At 38.8% G+C, this 18,346-nt stretch overlaps 1 protein-coding gene across 1 annotated transcript in view; it reads left to right on the top strand.

Moving 5' to 3' along the window:
- Nucleotides 1-17,270, top strand: part of tusc3 (tumor suppressor candidate 3) — a 72,452-nt gene extending 55,182 nt beyond the window's left edge. Inside the window, exons 7-10 of the mRNA XM_034897238.1 lie at nt 2,553-2,616; nt 5,178-5,252; nt 14,275-14,365; nt 17,193-17,270. Of these exons, the coding sequence (XP_034753129.1) occupies nt 2,553-2,616; nt 5,178-5,252; nt 14,275-14,365; nt 17,193-17,208 (246 nt within the window). The 3' untranslated portion in view covers nt 17,209-17,270. The remainder of the gene's footprint in view (nt 1-2,552; nt 2,617-5,177; nt 5,253-14,274; nt 14,366-17,192) is intronic.
- The last annotated feature ends 1,076 nt before the right edge of the window (nt 17,271-18,346 follow it).

The following is an 18,346-nucleotide window of genomic DNA, read 5'->3' as shown; positions in this document are numbered from 1 at the left end:
AAAAGTTCCCAAGGCTCCAATACACAAGTATGGTTAACTCTTACAGCTGGTTGCTGCATGTGCACATCAATTCAATAAGTTAACTACAAGGGCCATGCCCACCACAGTCTTAACTAAAAGACTATGCCCTCATCAGCATGCCACTCGCTTCTCCTCTATTCTTCCTCTACTCTTTCTTCTCTGGTGTCTGCCTTCACAGTGGCTCATATTAGGCAAAACTATTAAGAGTTGTCAAGCAATCAAAAATGACAAATGGCAACCTGACAACAGGTGAATGCATGTGCATCTCCAAATAAATGGAAATCTATATCAATTATCTATGGCATTATCCATTTTCTGGAACAAAGCTGAGGTTGTGAGATCTTACTTTAGGCTTCTTTTTAACAGTTCTGGGGACTCCCTGAAAGGAAATGATTACTGGGGAACTCTTTTGAGAACTAAATCCTTTCAAGGGCTTTTTTCTGTTTGCAATCACAATGGCAGTGACTTAAGCCGGACATTCTGCTGTTTGGCTCATTTTCTGTAAGCAGTGTAGAATAAAATTATGGTTGAATTAACAGGCTAGCTAGAAACGCTAGCTAGCCTCCTAATTCTTTCATGCTTTATACTGGTCACAGAAAATGAGTTGACAAAGTTGTTACTCATCTGGGGAGGCAATGTACTTTCTACACTGTAAAAAGAGTGTGTGGATGAAGCAATAGATTGTTTAATTGTACTTATTTAGAGGCTGGCTGGCTAGTTAGCTTGCAGTTTAAAGTGGCTGTTGCCATTGCTGCATTGGCTCATGTGATCGATTAATCGATGTACACTTATGTCTGAACCAATCACCACTACTACTCTGAAGTAGGAGCTAAAAATGTAACTGAAAATGACATTCTAAGAACTACAATTGTAGTTCTGGCAGTAGGGACACAATAAAAAGAGGGACTCTTAGAATTATGAAACATTTCCTCCGGTTTAATAAACGCCTTTTATCTAGTAGTTTTATTCTCTGAAAGATATGGAAGCAACATTCATGCTGGAAAGATGCATGAGGTTGGGCAGTGAAAGTGAGTTAATACGATATTTTGCATGTCTGTGTATGTGAGTGTTCCTGTTTGGTTAGATTGATCTTTCTCTGTCCACTCAGTGAGAATGTGTCACATTACACCTACGCGCTACATGAGAAAAACATCTGTGACTCACAAACACACGCATACACATGCATGCACTCTTTAACTGAAATGAGCACACACACAATTGAAATTCCTACTTTACATTTGACAAAATCATTTGTGGTTACATCAAACACACACACACAATTTGTTTCTAAGTACAGATATCCTGGTATTTTAATAGATGAATCTCTTTCTTTTACACTTTATATTTAGAAACTAGCAAAAAGATTAAAGCTTAACCTAGGTTTTAATTTCAGAATCAAATCCTGCCTTTTGTTCGAATCTCCTAAGAGGCTGGTTGATGCCATTTTTATGTATGTATTAAGGTGATGTTTTATACATGCACGCATGCTTTTGTCTCAAGCTTTACATGCACCGGACACTGTCATACCATGGAGGTTTGAGGTTCATTACTGGTATAAAAGTCCTCACTCACCATTGTGAACTGTATAAGCGTGTTGGATGGCCTTCTCTATCAACACAGAGACTTAAACACCGGCATATCTTCATTTACAAGGCTATTTCAGGTCTACTTCCATCCTTCCTTCTGACCTATATCATTGTAAATAGTATTGGTATTTAAAATCTTCGTTCCCAGGATCTTTTCCTTCTGTCTGTTCCAAAGGTTAGAACTGAAATGGGGAAAAAGGCGTTTACATTTGCTGCTCCTTCTACCTGGAACAAGTTACAGAAATCTATGAAGCTTAATGAGCTGGTCTCGCTTTTTAGGGGATGTTGATTGACGTGAAGGCAGCCATATCGTGCGGTAGATGTGTTGCCTGCTGTGTTTAGGATTGTGGATGACTTTAAGGGATTTGCCGAATCAGTTGTTTTTTAAGCGTTTTGTACTTATGTGTGGTTGTACTGCTGTCTATTTTGGCCAGGACACTCTTGAAAAAGAGATTATTAATCTCAAGGAGTCTTTTCCTCGTTAAATAAATGTAATAAAAATGAATAATAACAAAAAAGCATTTTGTGCAGTGGGGGCAGGTCTGTCCGGCAGCCAACATGATCATTTAAATGGCAACTACATTATGCGTCTACCCTATTTCTGATAGCTTGGCAGCAGAAAGTTTGATTGAATTTAAAGCCAGGTTCATAAGCCATAAGGAGATAGCAAGTATTTCCTTATGTAACTATGTACAATGAAGAGTTTTGTCACAGAAGGTTCAATATTAATGATTTTCTCTTTCTTTATTCACTGTTTCCAACTTTTTTGTCAGATATTGACCCCTATTCAATCCTGTTCTTTACCATTCATAACTCAACCCTCCATGTCCTTACTGTTCTTTCACTGAGGATGTAACCAAGTGTGACGTTTTGTCAATTGAAATAATCAATGTTAAACTAATATGTCTTTCTGTCTCTTTCCCCCTCTCTTTCCCCACTCCACAGAGTTATATTCATGGCAGCAGTCAGGCTCAGTTTGTGGCTGAGTCTCACATCATCCTTCTTCTGAGTATCCTTTCACCAATGCGTGTATGTTTCATGTGTCAACAAAAATTCGAACACAGCGCTGCAAAATGCAATCCATCAAGAGGAGTTTAGCTATCTGTAATATGTCAAACAGCTCATTTTGGCAAACAAGTCCTTTAATTCTCCATTTGCTTTAACACAACACATACTGTAGGAAGTTACCTTTATGAATCTGAAACAGCATCCAAATTATTCTGTCTGCAACATTTATTTTCCCAACACAAAGCCTGTGTCATCTGTGTGCATTCTCCATAGGGAGGCTGTCTGCTGGACTAAACAAACAGACAAAACAAAGACGAGAGATTGTCCTCTTTTAACTTCACCTCCTTGCTTGATTTGTTCCAAATTCAACCCCTGGTGATAGGCTGTAGCCGTGTGTCTCTTGGCGGGATTGATGTTTCTGTTTGTGTTTGCTTTCTTTTCTATCGGCTTGGATATCTGTGTGTACTTGCACTGGTGCTTTTGAATGTTTGTGGGTAATGATATTGTTCATTTCTAGCTGTTGTGTTTGTCCCCATGGGAAATAGCAGGTCCAAGGTCACACCTGCTGCAGAGCAATATTTGTTTGTCCACGCTAACAGTTTATTTTTTTATTTTCTGCCCATCTGATTACATGAAATGAAACACACATACACATTCACACCTGCTGAAATGCTAACACACCTACCCTTGTTTTCTCTGCAGGTGGTGTAAACACATTTTATGACCATCGTAGATGCAGTTTCCCAATAGATGTAACCTTGTATAATTTGTTATACGCAGGTGCACACACACCCATGTACCATGTGCGGTAGAGAGAGAGAGACCCTTTTAGGGACATGCACATAATTTGTTTAATATCTACAAATATATCATAAGTATCCTCTTTACTTGTATTATTATATCAGATGTATTAACTGTTGTTTATATGTATGTTTGTTCTTATGCTTTGGCAACACAGATGCACAAGTTTACAAGGCTGCAAGTTACAAGTGATCATAGATTTTTATAATGCAATAGCTGAGTGAATTTACGTTATTAATTCATGCATCAATATCTTAGTCATATCAATTCATCATAACACATAGACTTGGCCTACCTGAAAAAGCAGTTTATGTGTTATGTGTGTCAATGTTTTCAATGTTGTGTTGCCTCTACTCTGAAATGATCGTATTGCTTGTGTATAGTGAATAATTATACGGAAGATAAGGAACTCTAAAAGCAATTGCATACTGAATAACAATAGTACTACTGGTCTTTATAAAAGTCGTAAATAGATTATTTTCCCATATCTTTATGCCCGGTCTGTCACCATATTCTCAAAAGGATGCCTCAGTTTCTGCTCTGTATTTCCCCATGTGGCAGCCTCTGTTTGTGCACTACATCCGATTGTCTTTAGTTATGTGATTTTGTATGCAGCGCACGCTGAAGAAAAGAATCTGTCATTATAAGCCACATGAGGCTGTGCTTTGCAGCTCGTGTTGAATGCGGCATTGCTTGCTTCTGTGAAACGGAGATGTTCACAATACTGTATGAACTGTTATTAATTAAAGCTAAAGTCCTTATTTCAACAAGTTATATCTTTAACAATAGATAAATACTTTGGGAACATAGTACCAATGTAGGTCAGCCAATTTAAGAAATTACCAAGGGATTTTACAGTTAAGTCAATATTCCAAAATGTCTAAATGGGATTTACAGGGCCACATCAGCAGTGGTTCCCTAACCAGTCCAAGCTCTACAAAGACAAAAGTGTAAGAAATCCATGCAGAGGACATTCAAATTATGAGCTGGATTTGCAATAGTTGCCGCAGATTGGGAAGATCTAATGCAAAAATGTAAAAAGTTCTTACAGGTAACAGATGGGTCAAATTAATCACAGTGACTATTTGTTGCAAAATCTTGGCTGACTCACACAGTAGGTTTGTTGTCTTTGCAGCAATTACGTTATCATTTCCTCATAATTAAGATTTAGAATGAGCTCTGTCAGAATTACATAGTATTTGCATTTCTTCTACTGTGCTTCTGTGGTGCATCACAATATACACCAATTGAGAGCATAATATTCTACAGAAGCCAGGTTCATGACTGTGATATGTTCTTTGAGCCTTTGTCAGTCTATTATATTAGTAGAATAGACTTGACATCATCACATTGTGTGGTCTTATTGAAAAAACAAAACAAATTAACACTCATTTTTTTATTGCCTACTGATATCTTGCGCTTTCTTGGACAAAAGTAACTTAACTTTTTTTGACACAATACAACTTTTGATTTAATCAACAACACTTTTTTCTTCTTTTTTAAATAATACTATATGAGGAAAAATAGCAAAAGGGAGAAGGATGTGTTGTTATTAATGTGTAAGTATACTGTACACAAAGTGAATATATACTTTGTGCTCTCAAAGTACAGTACCTGTGATATTCTTGCTAATTTTAGTTCTTTATGCACATATGTGCGTATCTGTAATGTGTGTCCAGCAGTTTCTGCTGGGGCAGTGTTTATCCAGCTTCTCCCTATCCTGTATGTAAGTGTGTTGTTTCCTTGACAACCTTGTCCCAGATGCTGCAATCACCATGGGGATGGTGCTACTAAATGAGGCTGCCACCTCCAAGGGAGACGTTGGCAAGAGACGAAGTAAGTAGTCAAGATTGTTTTTTCAGCTTTCCTTTATTCTTAGTAGAGCCCGACCGAGAGTGGGCCAATATATTGGCGGGCCGATATTATCGGATTATGTTTTTTTGTGTTTTTGTTCAAAGGACTTTAACTTTCATATCTTAATTTGTTTTTTATACATTTTATTCATCAGAACATTTATTCATTTTGATGTTCCTCTGCTCTGTTGTGACAATAAAACAAATTATTATATTATTTTAGTGAAAACTCATAAATAACTACAAATACCTAATGTAAGGCAAATCTGTTTTCTTACGTGTTTCTGGATTCATTTATTTTTAAAAATATATTGGCCAATTTATAGGACTATCAGATTTTTAAACCAAATATTTGTATCGGTATCAGCCTTAAAAATCGATCGGTTTCTGTATTATGAATTATTATATGATTTTAAACTGTCCGTTGTGCCAATGGATGGTATGCACATGACGTTTGCCTCGATGGTGAGAGTGGCGTGAGACCTGTATTTCAGATGTGGGAGAATGTAAATTTAAATCCGGGGGTGTTTCGGCTTTTCAACACTTGACACCCTCATTAAAGGTGGCCTAGAGCTGACCGCACACCTTGTTCGCCCTCCTCCTGGACGGTTGTGACCTGAGTTCTCAAGTGGGGTATGTGGTGAGGGGGGGATTAGTGAGCGGGTCATAATGATGCTCTTTAAGCCCAGCAAAAGTCTTCCGCTTGATCCATATCCAATAGCTGCTTCTTTTGGCCGCTTCATAGACTGATCTAATTGTCTGTCGCAGAGCCTGTCCATGGATACCAAGGGTTTACAGCAGTCGAAGAAGAATAGTAGAAGAAGCCACAAAACCTCTGCATCCCACTTCAACCAGATATATTCTTGCTTTCCATCCTCGTTGTCCCATCCAGTTCTGTGTAGCGCAGTTTCTTGCGCTAAACTGTGAGCTCTATGATGTAAACAGACTTCAGTGAAGGAGACCACAGTACCAAGTCTGGCCTAAGGGTGGTGGCTGCAATCTCAGGTGGAAAGATTAGTTGCTGGCCAATATGGATTATCATCCCACAGTCCCGGGCCATGGCTAGCTGTCCAGCTTCTGGTTTGGTAGAGGGATGGTTGGGCTTTTTCTGCCCCTCTTGGATGAAGGTTGGGGCTGTGATGGAATTAGTTTCTCTCAAGGGCAAGGAGTTGGTGGAATTCCTCTTGCTCTCAACAGCTGCAGCCAGACTCTTGAGGACTGCTTGTGCCTCCAGGTGTAGCTGCTTTGTGTGAGGCTGGTCTTACAACCGGTCAAGATGTGTTTGAGAGTCACTGGAATCGGGCAGAGGGCACAGGTTGGGTCCTCGCCATACTACTGGTATAGGTTTTTTGGAGATGGGAGCACATCATAGGTGGCTCTGATAAGGAATCTGATGTTGCTTGCCTTTATTTACCAAAGCTCCCTCCAGCTGAGCTTTCTCCTCTTCAGTCCTTAATACCTCATCCAAGTGTAGGGAGTAGTTCTTGCAACACCCAATGTATATGCCTTAAAATCCATGTTTCATGAGGCATCAATGGTGCTAAAGAGATTAAAATATTTGTAGAAGAAATATCCTGCAAAGCATTAATTCTTATAAAATGTCTTATAGTTATAACTGAGGGAACACAATCCAATACAATTAAAAAGTTAAACATTTTAGTTTACACATTTACCCACAGATATTGTTAAGCTATACATTGATTTATAGTTGACAAATTAAAATGTCCTATATAAGAAGGCAAGTCACAAGTTCAGGTATTAACAAGAAATTATCCTGGCTGCTATTTATAGTTGCCTTCTTGATCCCTTAGAAAAGGCCATCCGCTGTCTGCAACATTAATATCAGAGAAATTCCTTTTCCACTCTAATCTTATCTTTTAGACTGAGTGCTAGAGGATTCTCCTTCTTTGAGATTGGACTTACTCTTGCCAACTTCATAATCAGTTATTTCTTTGCAAGGACTCTTGATACTACCCTTGATCACTAGAAGAAAAAAAAACATTTCATGACTTGGCTTCCCATCCACTCCAGACTCTAAATAGGACAAATGTCTTTTGAGCTGTTGCTTATGCTTTGTGCTCTGCCTGTGTTTTTGTTGGAATACGTTCATTCATATTTCTTGAGCATACTGTAATTCTCAATTTGGCATTTAAACAGTAGGCACACTAGAAGAACACAATTTAGGGAACACGTGGTGGCACATTACAAGATGCAGTTTCATTTGTGGGTACAGTGCACAGACTTCAGAAATCATGATCTCTATTTTTTTTGTCTCCTGACACACAAACAAATGTGAGTTAGTGAATAAACAAAGTGTGACAACGTGTACGAGCAACAAAGCAAAATGATGATTATATATGAAGTTGCACAGATGAAGTTTTTCTTAAACAAATAAAGCTTACGTTTACATTCAATGTTTCTCACCAGAGCACTGTGTGTCCTTGAGGTCTAATAAATGTGATTAATGTAGTTATGTAGTAGCTACTTGTGTTAAGTTTGAAACCCGGGGCGCGCTCAGCCCAGATAAAATGCAGCAAAACGTTTATTTAACTGAAACAGTGTTGTGTTGATTACCTTTTTGTGTGCGCAAGTGCAATGCCCTTAGTTCAGCATTTTTAAGTCACTGCGGGTAACACCTCTGACACACCGACTAAACAAAGTAAAATGTATCTTAAAGTCTATTGCAAACATAGAAAAATTTGTGATAAATAATCATGTAATTAGTTGTACACAAAATTAATGGGCATCCGTGAACTCACCCATTGGTTTGAGGACTGTCGTTTTAAAGCCTTGAGTTTGATGATACTCGTATCGTTGCCATCTTGGTTTTTTGCAACTGAATGTGACAATTTTTGATGAGAAGGTAAGCTGGGGAGGATGACATGGCCAAGTCTGTGTTGTTTATGGTTACAATGGAGCAGCACTAAGCTCAACGCTAAAGGGGGAAAGTTGCAGATTTTCAACCCTTCTTACGTGCACCATCCAGTGGAGAAGTACCAGTTGGTAAACACGGACCTACGGGCACTTCCACCATTCTTCTGCATTTACGCCAGTACAAAAAATCGCACCAAATGTTCCAAACATCTTTGTTAAAGTGAAAAGCTGAGAGGTTTGAAGTTTATTTTGAAAACATGGACAACACCCCAAAACAAATTAACAGCTATTTTAATGTACACAGGGCAATGGACATGCATTGCTAAGCCTCTATCACGATTGACAGGTTGGCTTTGAGCCACGCTTCTAAAGTATCCCCTGCTTTATTGTCAATTTTAAAATAAATGTGACCATAATTTACTAAATGAACACCATGCTGTATTAAAAAAAAAAAAAGCCTTGAAACTACCAATTAAGGCCATGAACTTGTTCGGACAATATTTATCAAGGTAGTAAATCAATGCAGAAGTAAGGTCATTTCCATATAGACTTTTATAAAAACTAACTTTTTGCAACCAGGGTACACACCCCGACTAGATTAGATAGAATGAAGGTTCTTCATTTAACAGCAATGATGGAGGGTAAGATTAAGACAGGAGACTCCTGTACACACATAAATGAACCATCATCGCAGTACATTCATTAGTGTGTGACATGTATTTGCACAACTGTCAATTAGCTGGAGCAGCTCGAAAAATAAGAAGCACTTGTTTTACTTTCAAGTTCATCACTGAGATGGCCCCGAACCTGCCCCATAACTGCCTCTGAATACACAACTACTGCTTTTGGATATGCATGGTAAATGCTTGATAGACTTTGACTAGCAGGTAGATTTATGTGGTGTCATGAGATAAATTGGCTCATCAAGAAAATGATTTAGGTAGCTAGTTGGTACAGCAGGCACACATATGTAGAGGTGTATTCCTCGATGTTTCACGTCCGACCTGTGATGGTTTTCCGCCCCTAAAAAATGATTTAGTTTGCTTGTAAGTAGTCAAATTAATTTTGAGACAACTAAAAGTTGGTTATTGCATGCTCTCAATTTAAAATTACAATAATAATAATAAAAACATCAGCAACAGCCAAAAATGCAATCACCAGCTAGCTACAATTTGCTAGTAAAGGAGACCTTTAAGACACAGTTCAGTGGAGACCAGCGAGCTATTTCTTAATGAAGGAAATTCTGAAATTTGCTAAGGCTGCATGTCAGCTGAGCCATGAAAAAATCATTTTTTGTTCCTGTTACTCACAAAAGTATTGTAAAATAATAATTGTTTAATGTTAAAATACATGCTGTTGGGGAAATTATACTTGAAACATTAGTTAAGTACTTTATTTAAGAAGTAAAATAAATTGAATCATCATGCTTAATAAATGGAATGACACAAAAGCATGCTCAGAAGCAATTAACAATACAAATCATCTGGGGTGGACCACCACAGTGGAGGCAGTAGATCTTTTGAGTCCACATAAAAGGGGCACTGCAGCAGAAGGCTTTTGCTTGTAGTTTTCAGCTTTGCACCTGCTTTTGTGAGACAGAGACCTTTCTTTGCAAACCTGACCCTTTTGCAAAGGCTTAGTCAATCCAGCATTACCCAATCAGCCACAGGAAGTACGTGGTAGATTTGCACATCACAGATTACAATTAAGGTAAATCTCAGATGACAATTCAACTTCTAGTAGGCCCGTGTTTTTTTGTCTTAGGTCCTTTTCTGTCCTTGTTTAAAGAAGTGGAGGTTCTTTGTAAGTTGTTAATAATAATAACAATAATAATGGGGCCCCTGACCTGTTGAAAATTTATGTTAGGGCTCTAGTCAAGGCGGCTGAATAAATTATGAATAGCTTTGTTACTGGTAGACTTTCAAAATTAAGATCGGATATTCCAGAAAAGGTTGTCATCTGCATTAGCAAGGAGGATGTTTGTACTTGTCACTACTGTACTAGTAGCCCTGGTGTATGTAGTTTCTGCAGTCAAGCAGCCCTCAAAAGTCTGTGCAAGTGGCATACAAAAGTTTAAATACAGCATGAAGGGCACCAAGGGGATGATTAATTAATGTTAAGCTATCATGAAGAATGTCTGTGAAAATCACCTTCTCCAATGCTAAGGGATTCAAAATTAGTGGGAAAACATGAGAGATGATGGAGCCCGGCATTATCTTTTAACTGTGATGATCACTAGTGGTCTCATGTTGTGGATTCGAATGCATAAAATTGCATTACAGAGATTCCAGAGGCCAGCTTTAATCTGCTGGACACATGTAGGACAAATATACTTGTGCTGTCATTTTTTTGTGAAACAAAAATGTGCTCTGTTCCAACCAGACCCACCAACATAATTGACATCACATCAAGATAAATAACACTGTGTGGTGACGCTATATACACATGGAGTTATTGTACTTTCCAATCTCTTGAGGGAAGATGGTCCCTGGCTCCTTCTGATGAGTCTGGTCTGGAAGTGTTGAGCATGTAACCACAGTTCATCATTTCAAAGGGGAGGTTGTACTTGACCCTACTAATGACATTTTTGCTTTCAACCTTTTCCATTACTGCCCAAGCGGAGTTTCTGCATAATCTCTAGATTATGAGAAGGGGAGTTAGATATTAGATGACCCTTACTGATAATTAACTCAAACACAGAGACACGGTTACATGCAAGTGGATTTTAATTAGTGTGGTGTGCTGAAAAGTGTGTCTGTCAGTCTTTCAATTGCCTCTGTGAGGCCACAAACACATGCATACGCACAGACTCTCACACTTCTAAAGGCAAGATTATCAACTTTTTGTTCTACTTTACCCATGAGTTCTCCTTGTGATGGTAAAGCTTGGCAATTAAAATGAAAATGACTTTATAACTACTTCAAGACTTTTTTTTCAGTATCAGACTGAACAAGAACACTCACACACATATACATAGACAGACACACATGCATGCGTGCTCACATAACTGTCACCTGTAGAAGGCTGACATTGCACGTGTACCGCACAGACCACTCATTTAGCAATTCTATCTCTGCTCCATCATTTCCATCAAGTCTCTTATCCTTTCATTATCCATCTCATTCGTTCTCTCTCCCTCGTTTTCTTTCTCTTATGTACAGAAACTTGTACTTTTTATTGTATCAGCTTTTTAAATTTAACCTCTTTGTGTAATTTCCACCTGCTAATTTAAATTAACTGAAGAAAACAAAACACAGATTACATTTTACCGCATCTCAAGCATACTAATGCTGACAGAAACCTCTTACGTAAACCACACACAATATATAGACACAAGGTTGCATAGAACATACAGTTTAATATCCCACGCACAACTGTCATCGGGTTGACACACACACACATACATACAGACACACAAATTAAATAAGTAAATTATAAAGCAGCATAGCGAATAGTCGTCTGTCAGTAATGGAGAGAGGATTAGTCTTGAAAGGTAGTATAATCACTGAATGTGGGTGTTAAATCCCTGGCATATAGCTTCCATACTGCTGAGTGCAGCTACAAGAAGTTATCTGCTGCTTCCATGGACATCTGCCCGACAAATCACAGCGCACACACTGTTTCTCGGCGAGGGAGTTCCTAAACTGATAAATGGAGTTAAAAGTTACTACATATGCAATGTGAGTGGAAGTGGGGGTGGTGAGATAGGTAAAAGAGGATGGAATGTAAAAAGAGTGAAACATAAAGGAGGGGGAGCATGGAATTTGAGAAATTGAAGATTTAGGAAAAGCGAGATGGGTCTGTGAAACCTCAAGTGACATCTTCACGCCATGGGACCTTTAAACATTCATCTATTGTTTACTTGTAATTTGACAGTGTGAATATTAACAATCCAAACAAAAAAGTCAGCCTTTCTGTCACAGTTTGGCATAAAAAATAATAATTAAACAATTGAGGGTTGTTATATCCATAGTCTATTGAAGCCAGTTGGTAATTTAAGAATAAACTGTAAGGAACCATTTAGCAGCCCATTATCTATTCATATTTGGCCTCCTAATGAGGTAGGCTTAACATAATATGCTTATTGGCTTCCTTGCGCTGGGGAAAGGTATGTTTATTTTTACCAAGCCAATATATCATGATTTGAATTGAGCCGAGTCATACAGTCAAAAGAGGGATTACCACCTTTGTCATTGAGGGAAATCATTCAGCTTAAACAACTTGTCATTTGGCCGAGGTCATAAATCACTTTCATTAGCATGCTCAGTGCGTGTGTGAATCAGAGTGCCATTATCCATGGAAGCATGCAAAGTTGCCTCTCAGTCATAATTGATGAGCTAAGGGAAATACATCCCACTATACTTAATCAAGATACACAGCCGTTCTGTCGCTCACGTACTTGCAGGCACATACGTTGATGTGGCAACTCAGGGAACACGGTGCCATAAGGGCTCTCCCTGGAGACGCACCCTCAAATATGCAGTGCTCTCAATCAAGCGTGCATGTGTTTCTGTGTGCGTGCGTGCGTGCCTATGTTAGATGCAGTGGGACTTGTATGTTATACCAAGTGCTGTCTTACGTCCACCAATTGGAGGTCCGCGTTTGATCCCTGGCCCCTGCAGTCTGTAGTGTATGTCCAAGTGTCCTTGCGCAAGATACTGAACGCCACAATGTTTTAGAGAGTGTTAATGTGTGTGAGTGGTATGTGATGAACAGGTGGCATTTTGTCTGTGGTAGCCATATGTATAAATGTGTGTGTGTGTGAATGGGGTAAATGGAGAGTAATGTAGAGAGCAATGTAGACTAAAGTGCTTTGAGTGGTCGCAAAAACTAGTAAAGTGCTATATAAATGCAGTCCATCCACCATCCATTTACTGTCTCTTATACACTCACATACAGCACATTACAGCCGTGTGTGTGCGTGTGTGTGTGTGTGTGTGTGTGTGTGTGTGTGTGTGTGTGTGTGTGTGTGTACACAATTATTCTTATGATGAATTGTATGATTTGCGAATAAAGAAAGAAAGGAGTACAGCCATGTTGGAGCTGACAATGAGCCATGACAGCAAATTTAGTCTTATGCAGACACGCAATACAAATCACAGAACACGCAAAAAACTGGAGCCATGAAGATGAATGACAATATATACACACAAATTTACTTTAAGAATCGGTTATATATTTTTTAAACCACATTTTTTGTTCCCTCTCTTTCTCTCTCACACACACACACACACACACACACACACACAAACACACTTACTAACGTGACTTTACACGCACACATAGTGAGAACAAGCACATATCTCACTATTTAGTCTCCAGGAGAGATCCTCATCCTAATCCCTGATTAACAATTTCAGTCGGTGGTGACAGTTTAATTTAACACAGTGCCTCTCAAGGATTAGCCGCTACACGAGGGTGTGTGCACACACTCATACACTCACACACGTACACTCACATATCCCCTGCAGATTAAAGATCATGTGTATTTATATTTTACTTTAGAATAGTCGCTGAGGAAATAAGATGATAATGGTTGCAAACACAATTTTCTGCAGCACAGCAGGGTTTATGATGAGATAGAGGCGGTAGAGCATATGTTACGCGTTGTCGAAATAATTAGTAAATATTAAAATGTTTTGGCAAGCTGAAGAGCCCCAGGCAATGTTTTAAATGCCCTTTCTATCAGCATTTTAGCAAATTTCAATCATTAATTGTGCATTTGTAGGCCTGGGTAGGTGCTTACATCAAGTGTGAACCACCAACATGAAAAAAGAGGATGTATTTGGTGTGTACCATGTCGTAACCTCGTAAGCACATTCAGTTTGAACTAAGATCAGAGTTGCATCAACGATTAAAATGTTTCTTATAATTTTATATATTATTCTCACAGGCCATAGTCTAATAATTGTTATGCGTCCAGCAGGGTTGTTTGGAAAAATATGGAAACTCAAAAGAATCAAATGTAGTCATGGTAAATTCAGTTTTGGAGATCATATCATAGTTTCTTCATATACTTTTGTCTATTTAACCGTGTGTGTGTGTGTGTGTCTTTCTCTCTCTCTCTCTCTCTCTCTCTTTCTTTCTCCTCTCTATCTCTCTCTTTCTTTCTCCTCTCTCTTCCTTTCCAGTCATCTGCCTGGTTGGCCTTGGCCTGGTGGTGTTTTTCTTCAGCTTCCTGCTCTCCATTTTTAGGTCCAAGTACCATGGATACCCCTACAGGTAACTATAGCAACCGTACAGTATCACTGTACTGTTTCATTCATTTTATGCAACAGTTATTCAAACAAAATATACAATGAATCCTAAAGTCACTGAACTTGACATAAAATCACTGCAATGTTATTGCAGACACAGTGCAAAAATCCAAGCCAAAACTGGATGCATCCATTCCTATTATTTTATTGATCCTAAGACTGAAGAAGCTGTTCAATTGGAAAACACTCACTCACACACACTTTCTTTCAATCTGACAGCTAAAAACGTCAACACAGATTTTCCATCTGACTTTGTTGCAGTAAACTCAGTATATAAAGCATCTTACGCATCTTCTTTATCCTGGCTAAGACAAACCATGGATCTTGTCTTTTGGTCATCATCTAGTGAATGTGTTTTGGACACTAAAGCCGTTCATCGTAGTGAGCCATAACAGCAAGCAATTTGGTCTCACTTTGAGCTAAAGGTCTCCACTACATGAAAAAGATTTAAAGTGTGACAGAAAAAAAAATCTAGTCCTCAGAGTCTGGGTCCAATTATTCGCCTGTGAAGAAGCTGTAGGATATTACAGCACAACACCAGAACACCTCCTGCTGCAGAAATTCACCTCTGAAGGGATGTTGAGGGCACTTCACCAGGGCAGATCATTTACTATCATCAGGGCTATAACCCTGTTGTGACCTGTGGCTTGAAATAGGACCAAATTGCATTGGGCCAGCTCGGGGAAGGGGCTTGAGGTCCAATCATTGTTGTCTTGTGACCTTGATGCAGAGTTTAGTTGTTGTATGTAACTGTAAATCTTCTATTTTACTTACCATATTAATCAAGTTTTTTCCTAATTTCCTGAAAAGTAGTACCAGTTGTGCGGAAAATAGGGAAAACATCAGTTTAAAACTAAAGGCCAAAAGTTTGAATGCACCTTCTCATTTAATGCATTTAGTTCAATTTAATGACTATTTACATTGTAGATTATCACTGGAGGCATCAAACAATGAACGAACACGTGAAATTATCTACTTAACAAAAAAGTGTGAAACAACTGAAACCTGTTTTATATTCTTGTTTCTAAGTGCTCTTAAGTAGACACCCTTTGCTTTTTTTTATAGTGCTGCAAACCCTTGGAGTTCTCCCAATGAGCTTCATGAGGTAGTTACTTGAAATGGTTTTCCCTTCACAGGTGTGCCTTGTCAGGGTTAATTAGTAGAATGTCTTGCCTTATTAATGGGCTTGGGACCATCAGTTGTGTTGTGCAGTCAGGTTGATACACAGCCGACGGCCTTATTGGACAACTTTTAGAATTCATATTTCGGCAAGAACCAATCAGCTAAGTTAAGAGAAACGAGTGGCCATCATTACTCGAAGAAATAAAGGTCAGTTGGTCCGAAAAATTGCGAAAACTTTGAATGTGTCCCCAAGTGCTATCGCAAATACCATCAAGTGCTATAACAAAACTGGCTCACATGAGGACCGCCCCAGGAAAGGAAGATCAAAGCTGAGGATAAGTTCATCTGAGTCACCGGCCTCAGAAATTGCAAGTTAACAGCAGCTCAGAGTAGAAACCAGATGAATACCACACAGAGTTCTAGCAGCAGACACATCTCTAGAACAACTGTGAAGAGGAGACTGCGCAAATCAAGCCTTCATGGTCAAATAGCTGCTAAGAAACCACTGATAAGAAGAGGCAACCAGCAGAAGAGATTTGTTTGGGCCAAGAAACACAAGGAATGGACATTAGACCAGTATAAATCTGTGCTTTAAACTGATGAGTCCAAGTTTGAGATCTTTGGTTCCAACCGTCGTGTGTTTGTGCGACACAGAAAAGGTGACCGGATAGATTCTACATGCCTGGTTCCTACCGTGAATTATGGAGGAGGAGAAGTGATGGTGTGGGGGTGCTTTGCTGGGGGCACTGTTGGGGATTTAATCCAAATTGATGGCACACCGAACCAGCAAGGCTACCACAGCATCCTGCAGCGACATGCGATATCCCATCCGCTGTGCGTTTAGTTGGACCAATGACCCCAACACATCTCCAGACTGTGTAAGGGCTATTTGACCAAGAAGGAGAGTGATTGAGTGCTGCGCATCCACAGTCACCGGACCTGAACCCAATCGAGATGGTTTGGGAAGAGCTGGACCGCAGGGTTAAGGCAAAAGGGCCAACAAGTGCTAAGCATCTCTGGGAACTCTTTCACTACTGTCATTTCAGGTGACTACTTCTTGAAGCTCATCAAGAGAATGCCAAGAGTGTGCAAAGCAGCAATCAGAGCAGAGGGTGGCTACTTTGCAGAAACTAGAATAAAAGACATGTTTTCAGTTATTTCACAGTTTTTTGTTAAGTACATAATTCCATAGTGTTCATTCATAGTTTTGATGCCTTCAGTGGTAATCTAAAATGTTAATAGTCATGAAAATAAATACAAAACTGTAGAAAATAATAATTTTGGTAATATTTATGTAAAATATGATTTGTTGAGCAGCAAAGACCGTCTCTTAAAATGAGAATCCAGCCTGAGACGAACCTGAAAAGAAACAGAAACATTTGGTCTGTTTAGCAACAACAAAAAACTGTAAAATGGAAGCAGTCGGTCCCATCTCAGAAGTTGCTACAAGCACTTGAGCAAGTTTGCCTGTTTCCATGCTTCTCTAACAAGATAATCATCAATAGATACAGGTATTTCTTGTAGCCTCTGCTAAAAAGGGCTTTTGTTGTTATGCAAAGCAAGCCACAAAGAACACTATATTTACATCAATTTTTTCTTCTCTCATTATTCTCTTCTTTGTTTCTTTCTTTTCCTCTTCTCTACTGCCTTTAACCTCCTCTGTCTCTCAGCTTCCTTATTAAGTGAAAGAAGACTGAAGAGGAGGTCAGAGGATGGCGAAGAGGCAGTAGGTGAGGAGAAGAGGACTCGAGAAGATACTTGAAGAGGAGGCAGCGTCACTATTGAGTCTAGAGTGCATGGTGGGGTTTCTTTGTTAGTGTTGTATTTTTTTGTTGACTTCTCCTAAACTCTCCAAGTTAAATAGAAAATAAATGACTTCTTAGACTGGACAATAAAGGTCTTTAGCATGTCTGTATTTTTGTCTCTTGTTTTTGTTTGGTTGCATTGTTTCTATGCGTGGGCGGACAGAGGAATGGTGCTGCACATAGACCACTTTTGACAAATTTAATAAACATATTTCCTCTCAGACTTCCCATTCTTGTCTACTGTGTGTGTGTGTGTGTGTTAAAATACTTTTTTTCACAACTTTTATCTGTCGTTAGCTTTTCTTATTTAGTCAAAAACTGCAATATAGTGAACTTTCTGAAAATTAGTACATCCAGTTGGCTAGTGACTTGTTGAATATTTTGTATATTTCACTGCAGGCAATGGAAGTGACACAAAGGTTAAACTCCCTTACTTAGAGTGAGTAGAATAACATGTAATAACCAACTTCAGAGTAAGGCCCAGAGCAACATTTTGCTTTCAGGATGTTCAAAGGACCGAGTTGTGGTATCAAGCTAAACGTACTTCAATATATATATGACTGAAACAGTGGATTGTCAGCACTAAGAGCAGAATTTCCCCTCAACTGTTGCCCTTCACGGTGTGGAGGAAATAAGTTGAACAAATGTCACCTTCGGGGGGGGATAAGTATTGGCGAATGGACTGAAATCAATGTGTATTAGCTGCCCTCTATTAGATAGAGGGCAGCTGTAGAACAAAAGTTATAATGGCATAATAAATACTATCTCCACTGCTTGAAAAGTCACACAATTGCTAAGATTTGCCGCAAATATTTAAAGTTAGTGAGTTAATTAAAGGTTTGAATTAGACTTGTCACTACCAATGTACACGTTATCCTTTGTGTTCTTGGGCCTCAGTCCAGGCTGCATCTGTGAATTAAATTACAATTTGATATGGCTTGATTTTGCGATTTAAGAAAATATATTTTTAGATAATATGAATTCAAATATTTATTGAAGTGATGAAATAACCTGATCAA

The sequence above is a fragment of the Etheostoma cragini genome, chromosome 2, assembly GCF_013103735.1.
Source record: "Etheostoma cragini isolate CJK2018 chromosome 2, CSU_Ecrag_1.0, whole genome shotgun sequence".
NCBI lineage: Eukaryota > Metazoa > Chordata > Actinopteri > Perciformes > Percidae > Etheostoma > Etheostoma cragini.
This window is presented reverse-complemented; position numbering and strand designations above follow the sequence as displayed.